Source organism: Lycium barbarum, chromosome 4 (genome assembly GCF_019175385.1).
Source record: "Lycium barbarum isolate Lr01 chromosome 4, ASM1917538v2, whole genome shotgun sequence".
Lineage (NCBI taxonomy): Eukaryota > Viridiplantae > Streptophyta > Magnoliopsida > Solanales > Solanaceae > Lycium > Lycium barbarum.
The window spans coordinates 148,876,102-148,898,747 of NC_083340.1; the positions used below are offsets into that span (position 1 = coordinate 148,876,102).

The 22,646-nt window shown below is 33.5% G+C and overlaps 2 protein-coding genes across 2 annotated transcripts; both read right to left on the bottom strand.

The window, feature by feature from the left end:
• Window positions 1-1,207: 1,207 nt before the first annotated feature.
• Window positions 1,208-6,609, bottom strand: LOC132637037 (probable protein phosphatase 2C 27). The gene is made up of 4 exons (XM_060354186.1): window positions 5,957-6,609; window positions 3,684-3,878; window positions 2,836-3,047; window positions 1,208-2,024 (listed from the first exon to the last, which is right to left on the bottom strand). Exons 1-4 carry the CDS (start codon window positions 6,134-6,136, stop codon window positions 1,466-1,468), a joined length of 1,146 nt encoding a protein of 381 aa, XP_060210169.1. The 5' UTR covers window positions 6,137-6,609; the 3' UTR covers window positions 1,208-1,465.
• An 11,930-nt stretch (window positions 6,610-18,539) lies between these two features.
• Window positions 18,540-19,689, bottom strand: LOC132638837 (uncharacterized). The gene is made up of 2 exons (XM_060355591.1): window positions 19,438-19,689; window positions 18,540-18,834 (listed from the first exon to the last, which is right to left on the bottom strand). The coding sequence occupies exons 1-2, from the start codon at window positions 19,552-19,554 to the stop codon at window positions 18,643-18,645; spliced, it is 309 nt and encodes a 102-aa protein (XP_060211574.1). The 5' UTR covers window positions 19,555-19,689; the 3' UTR covers window positions 18,540-18,642.
• Between the last annotated feature and the right edge of the window lie 2,957 nt (window positions 19,690-22,646).

A 22,646-nucleotide genomic window follows, 5' to 3' on the forward strand; every position in this document is an offset into this window, starting at 1 on the left:
GCATGCAGGAATCTAGTCAATATGCTTCAATATTTTGAGGATTATATTTTGGATCCACGGAAACAAGAGGTGAGGGCTTAAAGAATATAAGTTTGACAACAACACAGATACAAGAAAAGAACAGTTTGAGTCAAAGATGGTGTTTCTAGCTACAAGGAGCTGAACCAAGGCAATAAATTACAGCAAAGTACAGATTTGGTTGTATATGCTTATAAAGCATTCCGTGTATGTGTGTTGATCATATTTCCTTCTATTTGTGACAATCTGGTGTTTCCAAGGCTGTATTTGAAACTTTAGACATAAGCAAGATCATCCGTGGGCGGATTTAGAAGGTAGCAATGTGTGACTGCATTTTTGGGGGCTTAATCCCCTGTTAAAACTGGTTTTTACAACTAGCAGTGTGTTTGTTTTCCTATTCTGTGCCTGAAATCTGATTCCTCCCTTAGCAATTTGGCCAACTTTATGTATACATCCGATTCCAGTTGATCTTCTTTTTGCACTTTTGCTATTTTCTACTGCTCCTAGTTGCACGCATGGACGGATGTAAATTTCGACCACATGTGCCATCCAACAAGGTTTTCATGAAAACTAATCCTCTCATGTACCTCTTGTCCATAGTCATGCATGAACCAAAAAGACAAAAACGATGCGTCAATCTCAAAAAAGTTGGGTTTGGCTCTTGGGTGAACTTGCTCACATACATCTGTCTCAAGCTCGAACAAGAGGAATGTTGTGGTAGGTTGACAGTCAGCATAAACTAGAATCATGCATGTACCAAGCAAAACCAAACTAGAATCATGCATGAACCAAGATTGCATGCAATGGAGTTCTACACTGCTACCGATAGCAAACAAGAAGCGTTTTCCCACAATATAAAGTCGAGCTGATGCCACTAAGGTTACAGTATTTCATTCTAGACGTTCCTAGAAATTAATGGACGAAATGAAGAGCACCTCCTGTTAAATTTGGTTAATAATTAAGGATTACAAACATATAGGCAAAGAAGATGAGAACAAACAAGAGCATAGACGTTAGATTTCTCTTGAAATAGAGGAATGTATTTCTGCTTCGCACACCTGAAAATCCTCAGAAAGTATTTTAATGGTGCATCTGATAACAAGAAGGAAAGTTTAATAGAGGAAAGCTGCTAAATCAATCAACCAATAGGAGTAAAAGAAAGAGAGTCTAACGCATTGAAAAACCATAGTTCCCAATTTTGTTTAAGCCTTTTATTCCTCATTGATGAATCTAAAAGTTTCTGCTACCAGAAAATGAGGTTCAGATGTGTGCCCTTAGTGAAAAGGGAGCATACAATTTAAGAATGAATTGTATACAAATTTTTGGTTCAATAGCTTGCTCATCTCTCCCTCAAGCTTTTATTCCATCTGCTTCACTTCTAAATTGGAACATTACAAGGAAAGAACAAATCCTACCTCACAGATATTTACAAAGTCGAATTCATTCTCTACCCGTCGAGCAAAGATCTCAGATTTTGAAGCCCTTCGGAGGAGATACACTTCCTAATTCTTGATCTTTGGAATACGATAGGTGGCGGTGGCTCGGAGTGAAAACACACCATGACTACTGTTAAGTTGTCAATAGCACCACGTTTTTTGGCCTCATCTACTATTTCCTTGCAGCATAATTTTACGTTGTTATGTTCTTGCAGTCTCCTCCGGGCAAAATCCACTGCGTTTTGGTTTCTAAAAACGTCCCATATTCCATCGCTACCGATGATCAAGAATTCATCCTCCTTTGTTAATGTAAGTAGTTTTAGTTCAGGTTCAGCACTCAATGGCCCGCCCTTTTCGACTTCCTTCAGTCCCTTCATGTGCCAATCGCCCAATGCTCGGGTTACGCCCAACTGTCCGTTCAAATAACCATCATCGACAAATCCACCCAAGGACTCAACACGTGTTCTTTCATTGACACAACAAGGTCTGTGATCCTTTGACATTTCCATAGCCAGTCCACCTCGAGAGAGTACAGCTCGACAATCGCCAGCATTTGCCACGAGTAATGATCTGTCCATCAGATAATAGTACAGAAAGATAGAAACTAATATTAGACTCTGATCTCCCAAGTGTAGCCTATTGAAGATAAATTAGTAAGGATAACGAATGAATTTAAGCAAAAAAATTCCCTACTCAAAAAAAGATACATCTCAAGAGAGTTTTTAGTCAGAATTGTCCCTTACTTATGAGAGTAGGTCTATTTTGGTTCTTTAAATATAACCCTAAGCATCTTTAGTCCCTTGAGTTTGCTAAAGTGGAGCGCTTTTGGTCCAACTAACATAATGGACTTATAAACTAACGGTGACTACCAAAAAATACTACAGTACTAAAATACGGCAAAAATTGACCCAAAAAAAAGTGGATCAACTTTCAGACCAATCGAAAAAAACCAATCGAACGGAAAACCGACCGATTCGGTGGTTTGATCCAAAAAATATGTAATCGTTTTTTAAAATAGAACCGAGCAAGCTTGATCAATTTTTTTATTTTTTTTTGCGCCAAAAACCTGGAAATAAGAAACCTAATGAGCTGCGATCGTTTAAATATTCCACGAAAATATTTTTACTCTGATATGTGATACAGTTCCCGATTTCTAATCATCATACTATTTGCTCGAACTCTTCAAAGATTACCGAGTGTGTGTCGGAACCTCCAAAAACTATGCATATTTGGAGGATCCAACATGGGTCCGGCAGTATCTTTGCAGGGACAGAGCGACGTAGGGTTGAACCATAAATCAGAAGACGGGATAAAAAGAAAATAGCGAGAAGAAAACAAAAAATAGTATAGTACGACGAGGTCAAAATGCAGGATCGGTTACCTTCCAAAAATCATAGCAGTGAGTGCAGTTGTGCCCGAGGACAAGGCAGCATCGAGGGAGGATGACTTGGCAAAGGCAGCATCAGTCTCCAAAAAAGATTTTGTGACCACTTTTTCGAGCTTCAAAGGGAAATCTGCGTCCTCAACGATAATTCTTGGTAAGCAATCACGTACAAAGAGTGCTGCTCCCTTCCCACCATGGCCATCAAAGACCTGTCACTAAAACCATTTGCATCAGATGTCGAAGAATATCAGATACGACATATGCTAAAAATTTGTAGAAAACTTGGCTTATTATCTCTTTCCATCCTGCTCTATGTAAAAGTGATGAAGTTGAAAAAAGGTATTTGGAAGTTCGAAGTTGTGTTTGGAAATGCATTTCACTTGACAAAACGTTCAAGTTTTGTGAATGGAATAGAAAATTCACTGAAAAACTGGTTTTCTTTGGAAAACTCATCTTCAAAAACTAACCAAAAAATAGTCCAATTGACAAAAAGGAAGAAAATATCTATGTCCAAGTGGCTCCTAAGTTTTCAATATGTGGAGATGAAAAAATTCACATGAAGCATCCAGCTTCTGTAGTGCATTCTATTTCCTTCTTTGATACCAAAACCCTCTTCAAAAAAAAAAATTCAATATCCAGAAAAGATCTATGATTTCATTGGATATTGCCAGTCCTAAAAGAATCGCTCTGGCACTCTTGAATACACATACACCCCATGTTCCCTACGTTCCAATACAACAAACTAAATCTTATAGAGAGGAAAGATACAAATGCACAACTTAGTAAATTGAGTAAATTGTCAAGTACGAATAGTCATGCATGAGCGATGAGTTTAAAGAACTTACTCCATAGAAGGAAACAGCTTCCTCATCAAGAATACTATGACCAAATTTCTTAGCCAAGTCTGAGATACAGATGTGAGTATCTTCCATATCACGACGGCCTCCAATGTCAGACCACTCTCCAGACCTAAGAGTTGGAAGGAATTTATTGATCTGCTTACGGTCTGCAATAGTCGTATCCTCAGATATACTTTCCATCTGGAGGAAAGTGAAAATGAAAGAAATTAATTATAAGGCAAATAAGACGTCCATAGGCATGTTTACAATCAGCTTAGATGTTATAATGTTCAAGTGAACTTTCTATTTCGAAGCAAAGCTTAATAGATCTATTTTAGGAAACAATACAGAAAGACAGTAGGGATAGGAATGTGTGATACTACTCAACTATGTTGCTCGGACTTCTCAAAATATTACCCGATGTGTGTCGGATCTACAAAAAACACACTACTTTTGGAAGATCAGACACGCACCTAACGTATTTTTGAAGAATCTGACTAACATAGTTAATGATTTTAACTGCTGAAAGAATTCAAACAAACACAGGATGAGTGTAAATAAAGTAACTTCAATGATTTACTATAGCACATAGCAATAAACCAAGATTCTACAAGTTTTCCGTGGAGAGTCCATATAATTCAAATTAGTTTCCACAAGACAAAGATTTCTAATTATCATCAAGAATTTCCATTTATGATTGTCTTTCTACCAGAAACACCTATAACACTGTACAAACAGATGAAAAAAATTTACTAAATCCATCTACCAAGTCCCACACTTCACCAGAAGAAAGGATCCAAAGAAGTGCAAATTACAAAAGATAAAAAACCCATGATTAATAAATAGACCTTTCAACAAAAAGTGGCAAAACCAAAAAGGAAAAAGGGAGAAATAAAGAAAAAGACATGCTGAGGTAGCAAATAGTAGAGGAACATAAAAGCTCCAAGCCAGCCCAGTAACGATAGATAATTGACAACAACACAATTACTGTTCCTTTCACTACTCCGTGAAAGAAAAAAAGAATCAAATCTGCAAGATTAATGAACAAATCCCAAATTGACCAATTTCAATATAAAAACAAACAACAGCTCTCAACATCCATTTGCTAACCAAAAAAAAGCTCGAACTCATAATTACACAACAAGTACACCTAAATCTATATTAGTCAGAGTCAACTATATGAACCCTTTATATCCATATACCAGAAAGGAAAATCATATCTTGCAAGATTATTGAAAAAAAAAACTCCAAAGATACCAAATTTATTATACTAACAAGTAACACCTACCAACAGGCGGAACCAGAATTTTCACTAAGGGGATTCAAAATACAAAGAAGAAAAATTATATCTTGCAAGATCATTGAAAAAATCTCAAAGCTACCAAATTTATTATAGTAACAAGTAACACCTCTCAACATCCATTTGCAAACCAACAAACCAACAGGCGGAGCCAGAATTTTCACTAAGGGGATTCAAAATATAATGAAGAAAAATTACATCTTGCAAGATCATTGAAAAAATCCCAAAGCTACCAAATTTATTATACTAACAACTAACAAGTAACACCTTTCAACATCCATTTGCAAACCATCCGGTGGAACCAAAATTTTCACTAAGGGATTCATTCAAAATACAAAGAAAAAAAAATTATATGTTGCAAGATCATTGAAAAAATCCCAAAGCTACAAAAATTATTACTATACTAACAAAGTAACACCTCTCAACATCCATTTGCAAACTAAACAGGCGGAATCAAAATTTTCACTAAGGGATTCATTCAAAATACAAAGAAAAAAAAATTATATGTTGCAAGATCATTGAAAAAATCCCAAAGCTACAAAAATTATTACTATACTAACAAAGTAACACCTCTCAACATCCATTTGCAAACTAAACAGGCGGAACCAAAATTTTCACTAAGGGGATTCATTCAAAATACAAAGAAAAAAAAATTATATCTTGCAAGATCATTGAAAAAATCTCAAAGCTACCAAATTTATTACTATACTAACAAAGTAACACCTCTCAACTTCCATTTACAAACTAACAAGCGGAACCAGAATTTTCACTAAGAGGATTCAAAATGCAAAAAAGTAAACAAACTAAGAAGTCAAGGGAATTCAATATCTGACTGTGCATACAAAAACAAAATTTGACCTTATAATATAATGTAATTTTCCAACAAAATTTTGCCCATCAAGAGAAAGGTTACTAATACTTAAAAAAAAATGGAAAATTTACTATAAAATCATAGTTAATTATAGAAAAAGATCCTTACTGGGAATGAATTTCTCATCACAGCACAGCTAGAAGATGAATTCTTTTCAAATTTCTCTTTGTTGGTATTTGATAATTCACTTTCTTTTTGTAAAGATCTCATCTTTTCACTACAATCAGTCTTGGAAATGTCCAAATTCTCCATATCTTCACTCACTTCATCTGAATCTTGCACACACATTTCTATTTATATCAGTTTCAACCAAAAAAGAAAAACAAAATGGTATTTTTTTGAGAACCAAATTGGAATTTTTTTTTTCACTTAAAAAGTTTTTGAAAGCTTTGTGAACCAGAGAAACAGAGAATATCAAGAATATGAAAAAGGGTCAACTGAAAAATGATTAATCAAAGATTATATACTGTGTAATGCAAGTAATAATATTTATTTAAATATATATATAGATGTATATTGAAGAGAGACAATGGAAACTTTGAGTGTCCAGATTTTTCTTCCAAGAAAAAAGTGGGGATATATAGCTGTATTACTGTGAAAGCAATGAAACAGAAAAGCTTTTCTATTTGTTTTTGGAGGTTATTAGGTGAAGATTTTTTTTCTTGGCTCAAAGCACTCGTATTTGGGTCCGACTAAATTTAGGTTTGGCCAGGAGGTCAGACGAGAGGTAAAATTTTCTAATAAAGATTGATTCTGCATCCATGATTTGAACTCGAATTTCTTTAATTAATAACGAAGGAGTACTTGACGTACCATAGTAGTTATTGTTGATTTAATTTATGTCGGCTAGTACTTACCAACTTGATAGGAAACTTTTAGGGGTACTAGTAGCTTCTTTTTTCCTGTTTATTTAATTAGTCATTGTCAAACTAAAGAAAGGAATAAAAAGACAAAAGAAATATTATTTTGTATATTTCATATGTATATATCATGCTATTGTGTATATATCGGTAAAAACTTACTCATATCGAGTATACATGATATGTGTTTAAACATACACAACTCATACTTAATCATAATTAATTGATTATTATATTACTGTATGATTGTACATATTGTTATATTTGATACCATTGTACTTACCATAGAACTGCTTATACCTTGTTTCTGTTTACAACCAATATACTTTGGGTACACAAAAGGTAATTCTTTGATTGACAAAAGAGGAAGGAAATGACTATGTAGCAAGAGTAAAACCAAACCTATGTTTTACATAATACTCATATATTTCAATTTTATGAACAGAACACGTACCAAAGAAAGTACATCTACTAAATAATGTTGTTATTATTTAACTAGTCAATTTGCCCAGCGCAGTCAGAGGAGAAGATAGGAAATTTAAAATATGACGATCTTATAATAAAGTTGGTCTGAGATACAAGGACAACATTTAGTGTATATGCAAAATAATATTACAATTTTCACATTATAATAACTTCTTTGCAAACAAAACCACCCTTGCCGTTATAAGGTATAAAGTCCTCCAAAATACTCTAGTGTGCTAATATCATTTCACAAGCAATAATTATGAAATGATGAATCCGGAAGCAATGATAAACAAAAATTGAAATAAAACAAAAACACAGCCATTGAGGAAGGATGAAAAAGTCAAAATATCATCTCTATTGTAAAATGACAAAACACATACTTAAATATGTTTATTTGTTTATAAATAAATTTTAATACAAGTCAAGAAATGAAAGAGTAGAAAATAAGAAACAAACTGGGGAAAAGGGAGTAATGGGATGGTATACCTAACTTTAATGATAAGTCTCTGCTATGAAACTCGTGATAAATTAAATTTAATATAAAACTTTTAGCTTTTCAATAGAGTATTGTCATCTTATGACCCATTATTATTAATTAGAGTCGACATAGATAATTAATACCACATAATAAACGTGTTAAGAAAAGTTCCCTTTGTTTTCTTTTTGAAAGGGAGAGGTATGACAAATCAAATTTACATCAAAAGTTATATAATTAATCTACCACTCTCTTAATATGGGGTTTCTGAGGATAATTCTCACCATTTGAGTTAATTTTTGAAGTTGAATTAGTTATAAACTTCCTTTTCTCACATTGTGCTAATTAAATCTTGACACATCATGTGTCGCTAATGTTGAACCTCTCGTGTTATGTTATTCTACGTTTCAGATTTTCACTTCTAAAAGTGTCTGATGGTGTTATCACATAGATGACGCACAATATATAGTTATAATTGCCGTCTTATATGATCCTTACATGATCGTCATCAGTATTTGAACTATTTTTTGAATTGAATTAAATCCAATATTCATTTTCTCGTGCTCTTTTTCTTTTTTATTATTATTATTATTATTATGAAATAACAACTTATTAACCGAATTAAGAGTAATATGAATGTAGAAAAGTTGCGTTAAAGTTGTAATGAAAGGAGATAGCTGTCACTTAAATCTATATTTATATCTATATGGCTATATCTACCTACCAAAATGAAAAATGGAAGAGCTGTTGGAGACTAGTGTTGCCCCTATTCAAAGTAATAATGATTTATGAGTCAATGTTTTGCTAATTAGTACTTATTGTCAGTGTGAAAGCAATTGGATATGATGTAACATAAAGATTTTCTCCATATGCTATGGGAAATTTTATTATTGGGCCACGTGTATGGAAAGTGATGTAATTATGCATTTTACTTGGTGTGAAATGGAAAGATACTTATTTTTTCTTTTGATGATGCAAGAAAGTGACATCAGAGATTTTTGAACCAAAAAGAAAAAGATAGTGAGGACTTTTAGTATCCTATTCTCGATGAAAACCACTAAAGATAGATGATGGAGCGGAGCGCATTTCTTCATTCTTTTGCTCATATTCCATGTTCAAGCTTTTGATATAAAATTATCTTTGGCAGAAAACGTTTTACTCGAATACTGAGCTTCAGACGCGAATTTAGATTTAATCGGACCCAATGCGGATACTGAATGCCGAGGGAAACGAAAAATTAAAGATATTGATGGAGCGGTAAGTATTTTTCTATCCTTAATTAGATATCTCAAGTTCGAGCTCTGGAATGAAACCGTCTTTGGTCTGGAGAGCTTCACCATCCAAAGTGAGACTTTCCAATACGTCAGGATTAATCGGGTCAAAGTAAGTACCGACATCAAATAAGATTTAAAAAAAAACCAATCTTGAAAAATAAAAAGATTTCTTAGAATTTCAATGGTCCATAACCTGGTAACCTTTTGATTGGTATCAACAAATAACAAATTAAAAGCCGAAAAGATAGACGATGATTCGTTCTACTCATTCCATTTTCAAAAGAATAATATTATTATCAATGTGAGGAATCATAACAATTTTTCCTTAATCGCGATTTAAACTATGTACACATACTGATTTATACTCCAGTATCTTAAGTAATTCTAAAGGCATAATTTTATCTAAATTATTCGATATCTTTTTCTAAATAAAATTAACGCCTAAGAATAAGTATTTTTTTAATCTAGAAATATGGGTGTTTGGTGGGGAGGGGGGGTGGGGTGGGGTGTATGTTAATTAATACTCCCTCCGCATCAAAAAGAGTGTTCACTTATCCATTTACACCTCTTAAGAAAATACTAATACTAACTCCTAGAAAAAAATAGGTAATTTCACTAAACTGCCCCTAATTAAATATGTATTGTGATTTGATCACATAACACTTAATAAGAACAAATCTGAAAAAATAAGGTTAATTTTTTTCTTGATTTGATAAATGGATACTCTTTTTTACAACAAAAAAAAAAAAGAGGGGGGGGGGGGGGGGGATTAAGAGCCCGTTTGGATTGACTTATAAGCTGTTTTCAGCTTTTTTGAGTGTTTGGCTAGTCATAAGTCATTTTGTGCTTAAATAAGCCCAAAAAAAAAAATGGGCTCGTTTGACTTAGCTTATCTACTAACCCAACTTTTTTTTTTAACTTATAAACTGTTTTTTTTTAAGTTCATCCAAACAGACTCAAAGTGCTCTTTTTGATCTCGAGGGAGTATTATCATGCCCATGCCATAAGCGTATGAGAATAATAAATAGCCACACGAATCAAGAATTGCGTATGGTCATAAAAGCACTAGCAACAAAGTTGACAACTTGTATTGATAGATTCAATATGACCAACACAACAACAACAACCCAAAAAAAAAAAAAAAAAAAAAAGAGGAAAGCTCGTTTTTTTCCCCAAGAAAACACGAATCGAAAATCTCAGCTTGTTAAATCTTGAAATTATTCTTTTCCTTTTATTTTTTGGGGATTGTGAATCTAATAATGTTAGACTTAATCGATGATACGATCATTTTTTCCCTTTTGATTTAACGTTGCTATAGCTTGATCGCGTATACTCTTCCTTAATGCGTGAAATTAATTTTTTTTAGTTCATTTGGAGAAGATATTCCCCCTTCTCAGTAAAATTTTGCCGCGTCGCATGTTTAAGAAAAATCATATCAACCTATTAAGTTGATTTAATGAAATAAAAATATATACTAACTAACCATAAGTAAGTGAAAAAAGTTTAAACACGAAACACATGCATGACATACATGATACATCTATTGATTGGTGTGACGGGTAAATTTTTATCCTCCTACCTTTCCTCTTTCGGTCTTTACTAAAAGAGCTCCAACTAGAAAAAGAAAAGAAAACCTCATTAAATACTTTTTACAAGTAAGTAACTAAATGGATTAGATATTGGTTATTAACTTTTGTAATTCACTTAGGTACAAGTGCATCTCATTTGAAGGGAAAATGTCATATCAGGAGCCAAAGCCTAAGCCAAATTAAGAAATTTCCTTTTGCTATGGGAATTTATTCAATCCATTAAATGCTACAAGAATCTCTTTTGTTGCAAGAAATTGGGCTGGATGGTGGAAAAATGCAGTTGATGGAAATTGACGTGGCCTAATTTTGTCCAATTATTTTGGGTATCTATAACAAAATTTATGAAGCTAGAATATCATAACAAAAAATAAGTTACTAAGAGCCCGTTTGGATTGGCTTATAAATTGCTTATAAGTTGTTTTCAGCTTTTTTGAGTGTTTGACTGACCAGCTTAAAGTCATTTTGTGCTTAAAATAAGCTCAAAAAAATAATTGGGCCCATTTTACTTAGCTTATCTAAAGCAGCTTATAAGCTGAAAACAACTTATAAGCCAAAAAAAAAAAAAAAGTTAGACTACCCCAACTTTTTTTTTTTTAGCTTATAAGCTGTTTTCAGCTTATAGGCATAAGCTCATCCAAACAGGCTCTAAATAATTAATTTCTTTTGTGGCTTTTTGGCTTTTAGGTTTTATTTCACAGATTCGATGGCGGCTTTCATATTTTACCTATTCTATACAACTAACTAATAGCCTTTTTTGACCAAAATGTCATGTTGGTGAATATTGATATAATTCCTACAGATTAACAATGTTAAAGTAACTTTCACAATAGGAAATTATAGATGATACTTAGTGAATGATAATTAGAGATAAAAGGACAGATCAGTCTTTGTATAAATATCAAGATAATTAGAAGTAGTTAAAGACTTGAAAGCTTCTAGAAGATAAGTGTTCACAAAGTTAGTTATAACTAACTCTAAGCTAGTGAGTAGTTATATATATGATGCATTGTATTCATGATTAATCATCACATTCTAATGAGAATTACTTTTTCTTCATCATCTCTTAACTTCCATACGATTACTTCCAGTTTACAGTTTCTAGTTTGTGATCATTGATACACTGTATATCCAGTGTATATTCTGTGTATATTCACACATTATAACATGGTATCAGAGCAGGCTGTGTAGCTTGTTAGTATATTCATCTTCATCTTTATTTCTTGCTTATGAACAAGTCAAGGTTCTAATTCTTGCTTCCGCAAATCATTAGTGTTCTAATTTCTTTCAAGAATAAATGGAAAACTTGAATCCTGTGAATGGTGTATCTGGTGTCTCGACTGGAGATGGTTCTGGTGCACAAACTGGAGCTTTAAATGGTTTAAATGGTGATACATTACCAGGAAATTCATCTGGTGTGAATGGATCACAACAAGGTTCTGGCATTGACTATAATCACCCACTGTTCTTGTCTCCTGCAGATGTAAGTGGAATTCAGATCATTTCTTTCCAACTTACAGGTATTGAAAATTACTCTATCTGGTTTAACTCTATGAAACTTGCTCTATTAGGAAGAAATAAATTGGGGTTAGTTACTGGTGGCTGTAGTAAAGAGAATTACCCTGAGACTATGTGGGATCATTGGGAAAGAGTGAATGCAATAGTTCTTTCTTGGGTAATGAATGCTGTTTCAAAGAATTTACTAGGAGGAATTATGTATGCTACTAGTGCTCAGGTGGTATGGCAAGATCTGTGTGAAAGATTTAATAAAATTGATGGATCAAGAACCTACAATCTACATAAAGAAATAGCCACTCTAAGTCAAGGCACAGCTTCTGTGTCTGTGTACTTCTCAAAATTAAAGAGTTTGTGGGTAGAATTTGAGTCAATGGTACCAGCTCCTGGTTGTAATTGTTCTAAGTCAAAAGCATTTGTAAAACACTTACAGAAAATGAAGTTGTTTCAATTCTTGATGAGCTTAAATGATGCTTACTCTCAGGCTAGAAGCCAAATACTTATGATGAATCCTATGCCCAATGTAAATCAAGCCTACTCTCTAGTGATCAGTGATGAGTCTCAAAAAGCTGTAGCAGCTAATTTTGGAATTCTAGGGCTAATCCAAGTGTCACAGTTGGAAACATTGATATAGCAATGTATTCAAGGAATAATGTGGGTCAAAATAATGGGAGTCAAGGTGGTTCAAATCAGTATGGGTATCAGAAATTTAAGAAACCTTATAACAGTTTGATCTGTGAATTTTGTAAGTGTAAGGGTCACACTAAAGACACATGTTTCAAGCTAGTAGGATATCCTTCTGATTTCAAGTCCAATAAAGATATGATAGACAGGAAAACTGGTCAGAATCAAAGGTATGGTGCTGCTTATAATGCAGTAGGAGAAAGTTCAAATATGGATCTTGGACCTGTCAACACTCAAGACTATAATGTTCAGCAAGCATCTGTGCCTTATAATATGAATGAGGCAGGTTCTAGCTGTGGACAAGGCAATAACATGGGAGGATATGGTTCTCAAAATGGAAGAAGTGATGCACAGCTACAGATAGGAAATGCATTTACTAGAGAGCAGTATGATCAGATTGTTCAGTTGCTCAACAAGAGTCATAATGCCAATTCAGTTGTGTCTTCAGCAAATGCAGCAGGTGATGTAGCAGGTATGGTAGAGGACATGGCACTAGTAGCTACTGATAACAATAGTCCTGAATGGATTATTGATACAGGAGCCACTAACCACATGGCTTCTGATGCAAAATTATTGAATCAAGACACAATAAGTGAACCTGTAGTTCCAAAAAGAGTACATTTGCCTAATGGTGACATTACTCAAGTGTCTCATATTGGAACTAGTTCAATATCTAAAAACATCACAATATCTAATGTGTTTTTGGTTCCTAAATTCAAGTACAACTTACTTTCAGTCTCAAAACTAACCAGAGAATTACAATGTTCTGCAAAGTTTTTTCCTGACTTTTGTGTGTTTCAGAATCTCTTCACTGGAAGGGTGAAGGAGATTGGTAGAGAAGAAGCTGGTTTATACTTGTTGCTGAATCAACATACATATAATGGAAAACATGTCAGTCTAGCAGTGAAGAATCCTGGGGATGCAGTGTGCAGTCAATATATTAGCTTGTGGCATAAAAGACTTGGCCACAGTTCTTACTCAGTTTTGAATAGATTTTTTTCTTGTAATTCTAGTGATGTAAGGAGTAGTATAGATAATTGCACTATATGCCCATGTGCCAAACAGTCTAGATTGCCTTTTCAGCCTAGTCATATAAAAACTAGTGACAGACTTGAGATGGTTCATGTAGATCTTTGGGGTGCTTATAAAATTCTAACTTTTGATGACAATAAGTTCTTTCTAACTATTGTTGATGACTACTCAAGGTTTACATGGGTAATACTACTGAAAAATAAATCTGATGTAGGCACTTGCTTAAAGCATTTCTTTAGATTGATTAAAAATCAGTATGACAAAACTATCAAAGTCATCAGAACTGATAATGGCTCAGAATTTCTAAATAATACTTGCATTACTATGTTTCAAGAATTAGGCATAGTTCATCAAAGGACCTGTGTCTATACACCACATCAAAATGGTGTAGTTGAAAGAAAACATAGGCACATTTTAGAAGTAACTAGAGCTATGAGGATTCAGGCTCATATTCGTATTGAGTTTTGGGGACATTACATTCTGGCAGCAGTACATGTGATTAATAGGTTGCCTACTCCAGTGCTTAACGGTGTTTCACCATATGAAAGATTTCATGCTAAACAATCAAATATCAGTCACTTAAGAGTACTAGGTTGCTTATGTTTTGCCAAAGATATGACTCAACATGATAAAATGCAGTCAAGGTCAAAACCAACTATACACATGGGCTATTCTGATGTGCAAAAAGGGTATGTGTTGTATGACTTAGCTAATAATAGTTTCTTTGTTAACAGGGATGTTATATTCAAAGAGGGAATCTTCCCATTTCAAAAGAAGGATACAACATCCACTTATGTTTTCAAAGACACTGCAGTTGAAGATATCCCACAATGGCCTAAGTATATTCAGTTTTCTAGGCTTACTCAGTCTGAATATAGACAAGATGAGGGACAGATGCAGGATCAAATGCTAGGTGCAGAAACACAAAGTAGGACACATGAAGATAATGCACAAGAATCCATGGCTGAGCTATATAGTCAGCAAAGCTCAGAGTTGCAGATTGAACAACCAATACAAGAGTCAACAATTGTGGTTCAGGAAACAAGAAAGTCATCAAGAGGTACCAAACCACCAGTTTGGATGAAGGATTTTGTTAGCTTGAATATACATGAAGATGCTGCATATGGACTAAATAGATACATTAACTATGACAAGTTAAGTCCTAAATATCAATCATATATTGTTGTATTCTCAACTCTGACAGAACCAACTACATTTAATAAAGCTGTTAAAGAACCAAAGTGGATTCAAGCTATGAAGGAGGAGATTTCAGCATTGGAGAGCAATCACACTTGGGACATAGTTAAATTGCCTCCAGGAAAAACAATAATTGGTTGCAGGTGGATATACAAGATTAAGTATAAAGCAAATGGTGAAGTGGAGAGGTTCAAGGCAAGGTTAGTAGCTAAAGGGTATATCCAAAAGGAGGGGATTGACTATCAAGAGACATTCTCACCTGTGGTAAAAATGGTAACAGTCAGAACTGTTTTGGCCTTAGCAGCAACACAGAAACGGCACATCCATCAAATGGATGTGTATAATGCTTTTCTACAAGGAGACTTATATGATGAGATATATATGAAATTACCTCAGGGATTTGCCAATCAGGGGGAGAATTCAGTATGTAGATTGGTCAAATCTTTGTATGGCCTAAAACAAGCACCAAGACAATGGAATGCAAAACTGTCTGAAGCCCTACTCAGCTTCAAATTTCAGCAAAGTCAGTTTGATCACTCATTGTTTATCAGGAAGAATGATCAAGGTACTATAATCATATTGGTCTATGTAGATGACATGCTGATCACAGGAGATAGCTTGACAGTAATTGAAGAAACAAAGACAGCTTTACAACATACTTTCAAAATGAAAGACCTTGGAGAGTTGAAATATTTTCTTGGGATTGAATTTGCAAGATCAAGTAAGGGCATCACAATGGATCAAAGGAAGTATGCATTGGAACTCATATCAGAGGTAGGACTTGCAGGTGCCAAACCAGCTGGCACACCCATTGACACTAATGTCAAGCTCACCTCAAAAGAGTATGATGAAGGAATACAAGTCACATCTGAGGAAGATATTCCAGCTGACAAGTTGCCTATCAAAGACTCATAGGAAAGTTACTTTACTTAACTATAACAAGACCTAATATATCATTTGTTGTTCAGAGTTTAAGTCAATTTCTACAACATCCTAAGAAGTCACACATGGAAGCTGCACTAAGGATAGTGAGATATGTTAAACATCAGCCTGGACAAGGCCTGTTGCTCTCAAGCAGTTGCAATCATATAGTAACTGCATACTGTGATGTAGACTGGGCTTCATGTCCCATAACTAGAAGATCAGTGACAGGGTTCATGATTAAGTTTGGAGACTCACTTGTGTCATGGAAATCAAAGAAGCAAACAGTAGTGTCAAGGAGCTCTACAGAAGCAGAATATAGGAGTTTGGCCACTACAACAGCTGAGCTGATCTGGCTACTGGGATTACTAAAGGAACTAAATCTGAGCATTGATCAACCTATTGCTATACACACAGACAACAAGGCAGCTATACAGATTGCACACAATCCAGTGTTCCATGAGAGAACAAAGCATATAGAAATAAACTGTCATTTTATTAGGGAGAAAATTCAGAAGGGATTCATCACAACTCATTATATCAACACTAAGGAACAACCAGCAGACATCTTTACAAAGGGACTAACTAGAGTGCAACATGAGTACTTGAAGCTCAAGCTAGGGGTTCTCAACATTTTTACACCACCTAGCTTGAGGGGGAGTGTAGATGATACTTAGTGAATGATAATTAGAGATAGAAGGACAGATCAGTCTTTGTATAAATATCAAGATAATTAGAAGTAGTTAAAGACTTGAAAGCTTCTAGAAGATAAGTGTTCACAAAGTTAGTTATAACTAACTCTAAGCTAGTGAGTAGTTATATATATGATGCATTGTATTCATGATTAATCATCACATTCTAATGAGAATTACTTCTTCTTCATCATCTCTTAACTTCCATACGATTACTTCCAGTTTACAGTTTCTAGTTTGTGATCATTGATACAATGTATATCCAGTGTATATTCTGTGTATATTCACACATTATAACAGAAATGAAGGTTTATATGTGTATATATACAAGATAATTCGTATAAGTGATTTAAAATAATAAAAAAAAAAAACTATTACACAATGAGATATATCTGCAACTGAGTCACGATAAACAGTTTTGCTTCGACTAAATCATTAACTTGCAAAAATTACAAAGTGATACAAAAACTTGTGAGTAATACGATAACACCCCAAATACACAAAGGCATAAGAAAATATATTATCTTAGATTCGTCCCTGATACTTAAAACCCAAAGTGATGATGACTCAATCATCAATCAATATATATTCAATAAGAGTATAGTACATGATGTATTTATGTACAAAATCTTCCTAATCCTAAAAGAATGGCAGCATTTCTGCATACTGTCTCAGCTGCTCCTATTCCTTTTTTATATATATCTAAAAGTTTTTCACTCAAACTATTGCAAATGTGAATATATTTTAAGAAATAACAAAAACAAAAAAAGATTTATCATCTTTAGACATTGTCTTTTCTTATTTTATATTACTGGTGAATTTCTTTATAACCAAAAATCCCCGAGAACAATGGATCTGCATCACATCACTCCTCTTCTCCACTCAAGTACTCCATTATTTATTTCTGTGACAAGATTCAAACATCATGCGTTGCGCTTTTACCAATAGACCAAAACTTATTTTATAGTATTAATTACTCGAATATTTTCTTAAGTGAAACCTACCTTTATTGTGGTTGTGGTAGAATTAGAAATAGATATGGTTTTTTTTTCATAATTTTCCTATTTCTTCCTGCAAACAGTAGATCAAAACCATTCAAATAAATAAACATAATGAAAATCCATTGAATTTAAAGAAGCAATTTGAACAAGTTAAGAATTAATGTTAGGGAGAAGCTACAAAATAGCTTTGTAGAATACATGGACAATATGGATTTCAATCGTTTCTAAATCCCCTAATTAAAATTCCTAACCCCCTGTTTGGATGGTGGTTTCCCGTGGTTCATTAATGTATGGTTTTGTATGAAATCGTATTTGTTTCCATTGTTCTTAAAATTATGTGGTATAGTGTTGTAAACCCGTGGTTCATCCCATGGTTATATAACCATGAAAAGTCCCAATTTTTATAACTACGGATTTGGTGATTTTTCCGTGGTTACGTATTTCATTTCCCATTATACCCCACCCTCCACCATCCACCCCAACCCACCCCCACCCTATCACTTACCCCTACCCCACCTCTACCCCACCCTCCACCATCCATCCCACCCACCCCCACCCCTACCCTACCACCCATGCCAACCCCTGCCTTACCACCCACTACCCCTCACCACCACCCAACCCCACAACCACTCACCCCCACCCTACCAGCCACTACCCCCACCCTCATCCCACAACCACCCACCTCACACCACCCACCCCTCCACCACCCCTACTCACTACCTACTTATTTTTTAAAGTTCTTATTTTATTCTTTACCTGAGTTTATTAATATATATAAACTAATTTCTAATTAAGAGTTAAGGGTATTTTAGTAAATTTATAAGTTATTATACAATACCATACAATCAAACCAAATAATATAAATATTATTAAACCACAACAAACGATACAGTCTATCCAAACATTGTGTTCATTAATACAGTACAACACAATATAACACCATACTGTATCATACCACACTGTACATTAATGAACCACGGGAAACAACCATCCAAACAGAGGGTAAGAATAATTGTTAAGTTTATCAAGAAAACAAAAATAGGGAAATTAAATTTGCTAGCTAGTATAAAGAAATCTATTCTTGTAAAGCTAATGGTGTCTAGGTCTATGTCCTCTTGGCCCATAATAATCTTCATGAATACTTGGTAACCAATGGTGTGGTTTCTTGGCTACTCTTGAAAGTCTTCTTTTTGTAGCCAATGATGATGAACAATGGTCATCTTTGCAAAGAGTACTAACTTCTCCAAAACCTCCTTTACTACTTCCTGTCAAAATCTTTTCCTGCACAGTCAAAAAGAAAATATTATTAAGACGTATGATATAATTAAGTTAAAAGTACAATTTCTCCTACTCTTTTAGATGGGATAGTCGCAAGCAAAGGCAGAGTCAGAGTCAAGATTTTTAATCTATAGGTTATGAATCACAATTTTCTTTTGCTTGCTGGTTCTTGATAGATATTATTTCACATATTCAACACAAATGTAGGATTTGAGCTTAATCTATTGGGTCTGCCGAACCCGTAACCATAATATTGGCTCCGCCCTCGACTCACACGATTCAACGTGGCATTAATTAAGACAGACAAGATATCATGAGTTCAAATTTCACATATTTAAAAAAAAAAAATCTTGAGTCGGATAAACCGATCGAGGGTTGTATGTTGGCACTCTCTTAGACTGTCTGTCCCGTTATACTTGAGTATAAAATCAGAAAGATAGTATCTTTTCTTTACATGTTTGAATCATAAAAAAAAAAAAAAGTATTGAGCCCTACACATGAAGGGACGTATTTAAGTTTTTAGATGAAATGTTCACAGATTTGGAGAAATCTTAGCACTAAAATTCCAAAAAAAAAAAAAAGTTGTATATTTATATATATCCTCACCTGTAATTTATGAATAGTAGCTGAGAAGTACTGTCCTTTCTTCAAGTGTCTTCCTTGTGCTTCATGGATTAGAGTGGATAAATAAAGTAGAAATAAAAGTCGTAGAACTTGCCTCATATCAAGAATGGGTATAAAAGTTTTTTAGACAATATGCGAATGAATTGTAAAAAGCTGAACTGAATTGGAACTCTCTTAAGTTAAGGAATATGTAGAAGAAGTAGTGAGTTTCTGTTTGTTTCTAACTTCAAAATCTTCAAGATATGTTACAGTTGAATGGTGAGAGATAACAAATGTAAGTTTGGTTTATATATATACACATACAACGAGAAAAGGTCCAAGTCTAGAGGACCACGAAAAAGTTTCTTGAACATGGTAATACTATTTTATTGAGACTTTGAGCTTTTCTCTAGTTTAATTTTTATGCATTGATTAATAGTAAAAACATATATTATACAATTAGTTAACTATTAAGTAATTACAGATAATTTTTTTGATAATTGTTTTTTGATAAACACTAAATATTGATAATATATATGCACAAAAAATGATAACTAACCTATTATTATATGTAAAATTTCACTGATAGTGCAAAAAATAAAAAAGTTTACATTGTCCGTGTACATGGTCGGAACTATCTATATTCTTTTGACTTTCCTTTGTCAGAATGTTACATTGTACATACAAGGTCATTAGTTTTTGTGTATATATATAGTAGATGTTGAATCTCCTTAACTTTTCTATGAGTTTACTTCTTTATATTTTAAATCATCTTAGTGAAAATCGTGACTCTATATATTGCTTTCTGTGTATACAAATTAACTAAATCATTTATTTCAATCTATTTTGTTATTTTAGTGAAATGTGGATACATATAACAAAAAAAAGCTTAATTTTTAAGGAGTCCATTTTTATTTGGTTTTGTGGGGGGGGGGGGGGTGGGGGTGGGGGTGGGGGGTGGGGGGTGGGGGGTAAGAGGATGACAAAACTATTGTCATAAGAAAAAGGGACTCCATCTATTCTAGTTGCATGAAAAGAAACTTCCAAATGAATAATACCCCAACATGACAACTCATTGAAATTGGACGAAAGTGTAAAAAGTGATCTCTTTCTTTGTTCTATTTCAACAGTATCCCAGAATTTGCTAGTCGCTAAGATATGGTGTGTTTCCCTTGTTAGTTTGTCTACTCTTAAACCAAGAAAACTATAACTCTTAATTAGCTTTCCAATAAGTGGATATAGGTACTAATAATTAGCCAAAAAGTTAGAGGAAAGAGACTACTAAAGCTAGTGAAAATCGAATTCACACGTATGGTTTGAAAAAAATTATACCAAATAAAAAAGAAAATAACGATGAATAATTTCTATTAAAAAACAGTAAAAAGTTGTTGCTGATTTTGTTTAATGACGTATTAGTAATAAATTATCGAAGGATTTTGTTAGCTTCGAATTAACTTAGCTACTATAATTTTTTTTATTTTATTTTATGTAATAGTGATTGTATATATGCCTCTTTATCGTGATCTGATCAAATCTTACCTATCTACTAAAGGAATCTTTGAATTACAAATTATAAAGAAGCAGCTATTTTGCCAATTTTCAAATATGTAATCATAGCGCTATTTGTGTCAATGTTTCAATTGTCTGTTTGATGTGTCAAGACTAGATAGCCAGGCTTTGATGGATCAAACTTAAACACATGCAAATATTTGACATATATAGCTCACATCATAAGAATGGATATATCCTTCTTCTTTGGCAGATAGATGATTACTTCTCAATTCCCATGTTTAATCAGATCACATCATGGATGTATACAAAAATCTTTTTGTGTCTAACCTGCAATGAAAGAAATATATCAGTTGGACATTTAACTAAGGACTAGGCACGACAATCAATCTGACAGGATATAAGTTCCAACTTCCAACAAGTACTCTTTCTCGATCTCCAAATTTATGTGATGTAGTATATAGTTTTCCTTTAATTTACTCTTATACGAGATGATTTATATATTAATATCAGAGTTAAATGTGTAATGTGTTAGTACATGTGAATTATTGAGTTTAAATTATATATATCATTAGTGTAAGAAATTTTTACACCATCGTATCACTTTTCTCTGTTGTAGCATGTACATCATACATGTCTTATTTTATGGAAATTACGTGTAAATATCCTTTGGTAACCTCGTAGTGACAAAAATGCATTTTGCATTAACGACGTACATTCCTTAATTTATAGAAGCTTTTCTTTTTCTTACTAGCATCTACTTACGCCGTCTTTTTTATCGACATAACATTCTGGTTTTATAATTTTGTTGACATGAGTACTTAAATCACCAAAAAAGGAGAAACAAAATAAATGGGGATCATAAGAGGGGAATTCAAGAGCAAAATTTCACTTTACTAATTGAGAAAGCTGTTATTTTGATTTTGAGGATATATATGCTGTTAATTAACAATTATCAGCAGACAAAGAAACATATTATATATGCTTTTTTCCTAAGAACTGACAGAAAATATTGAACCACTTAACAGTAAATCATATTAAAATTTTAATTATTTTGGGACATGTTTTAGGAATGTTTCGACAACAAGAAGCAGCAACTAAGCAATTTGGGGTGGGAATTAGCTGGTTTTCCACTTGAACTAGTTGAACGCTTGCGTACCAATCGAAATTTAGAAGTTGATGAAATTTGGCCATAGAGTCTCACCAATTGGTGAACTAATTAATTAATTAAAATTAAGATCATGACCCCAGCTGAAAATATACATGTCATCTTGAAATAAGTTTATACTTTTTGGGAAAAAATGTTAGTATGATTGTTATGTAGCTATTAAAGGTGATCGACATAGAATATGATTAATCCATGCAACATTTCCCTCTTGTTTCTACTCTTCACACACAGGCGGATTTATGGTACTCCCTCCCTATTTTTTTTTTTTAATTACATAGGGGGTAAGAGAAGGAGAAATGGGGAGGAAATTACAATGTGGAGATTCGAACCTTCACCAATAAAGTGAAAATTCAGGGATTAGAGTACTCCCTCCTTTTTATTTTTCGAAAGTTATTTGACTATCTTCAAAGTTAAATTAAAGTAGGTTAATTTATATATTAAAAATTAAAATTTCGATATTAAAAAACTATATGAGAAGTACTATAAGTCATAATTCTTCTCATATCAATTTAGTGAAAAAATACATCTCTTAAAA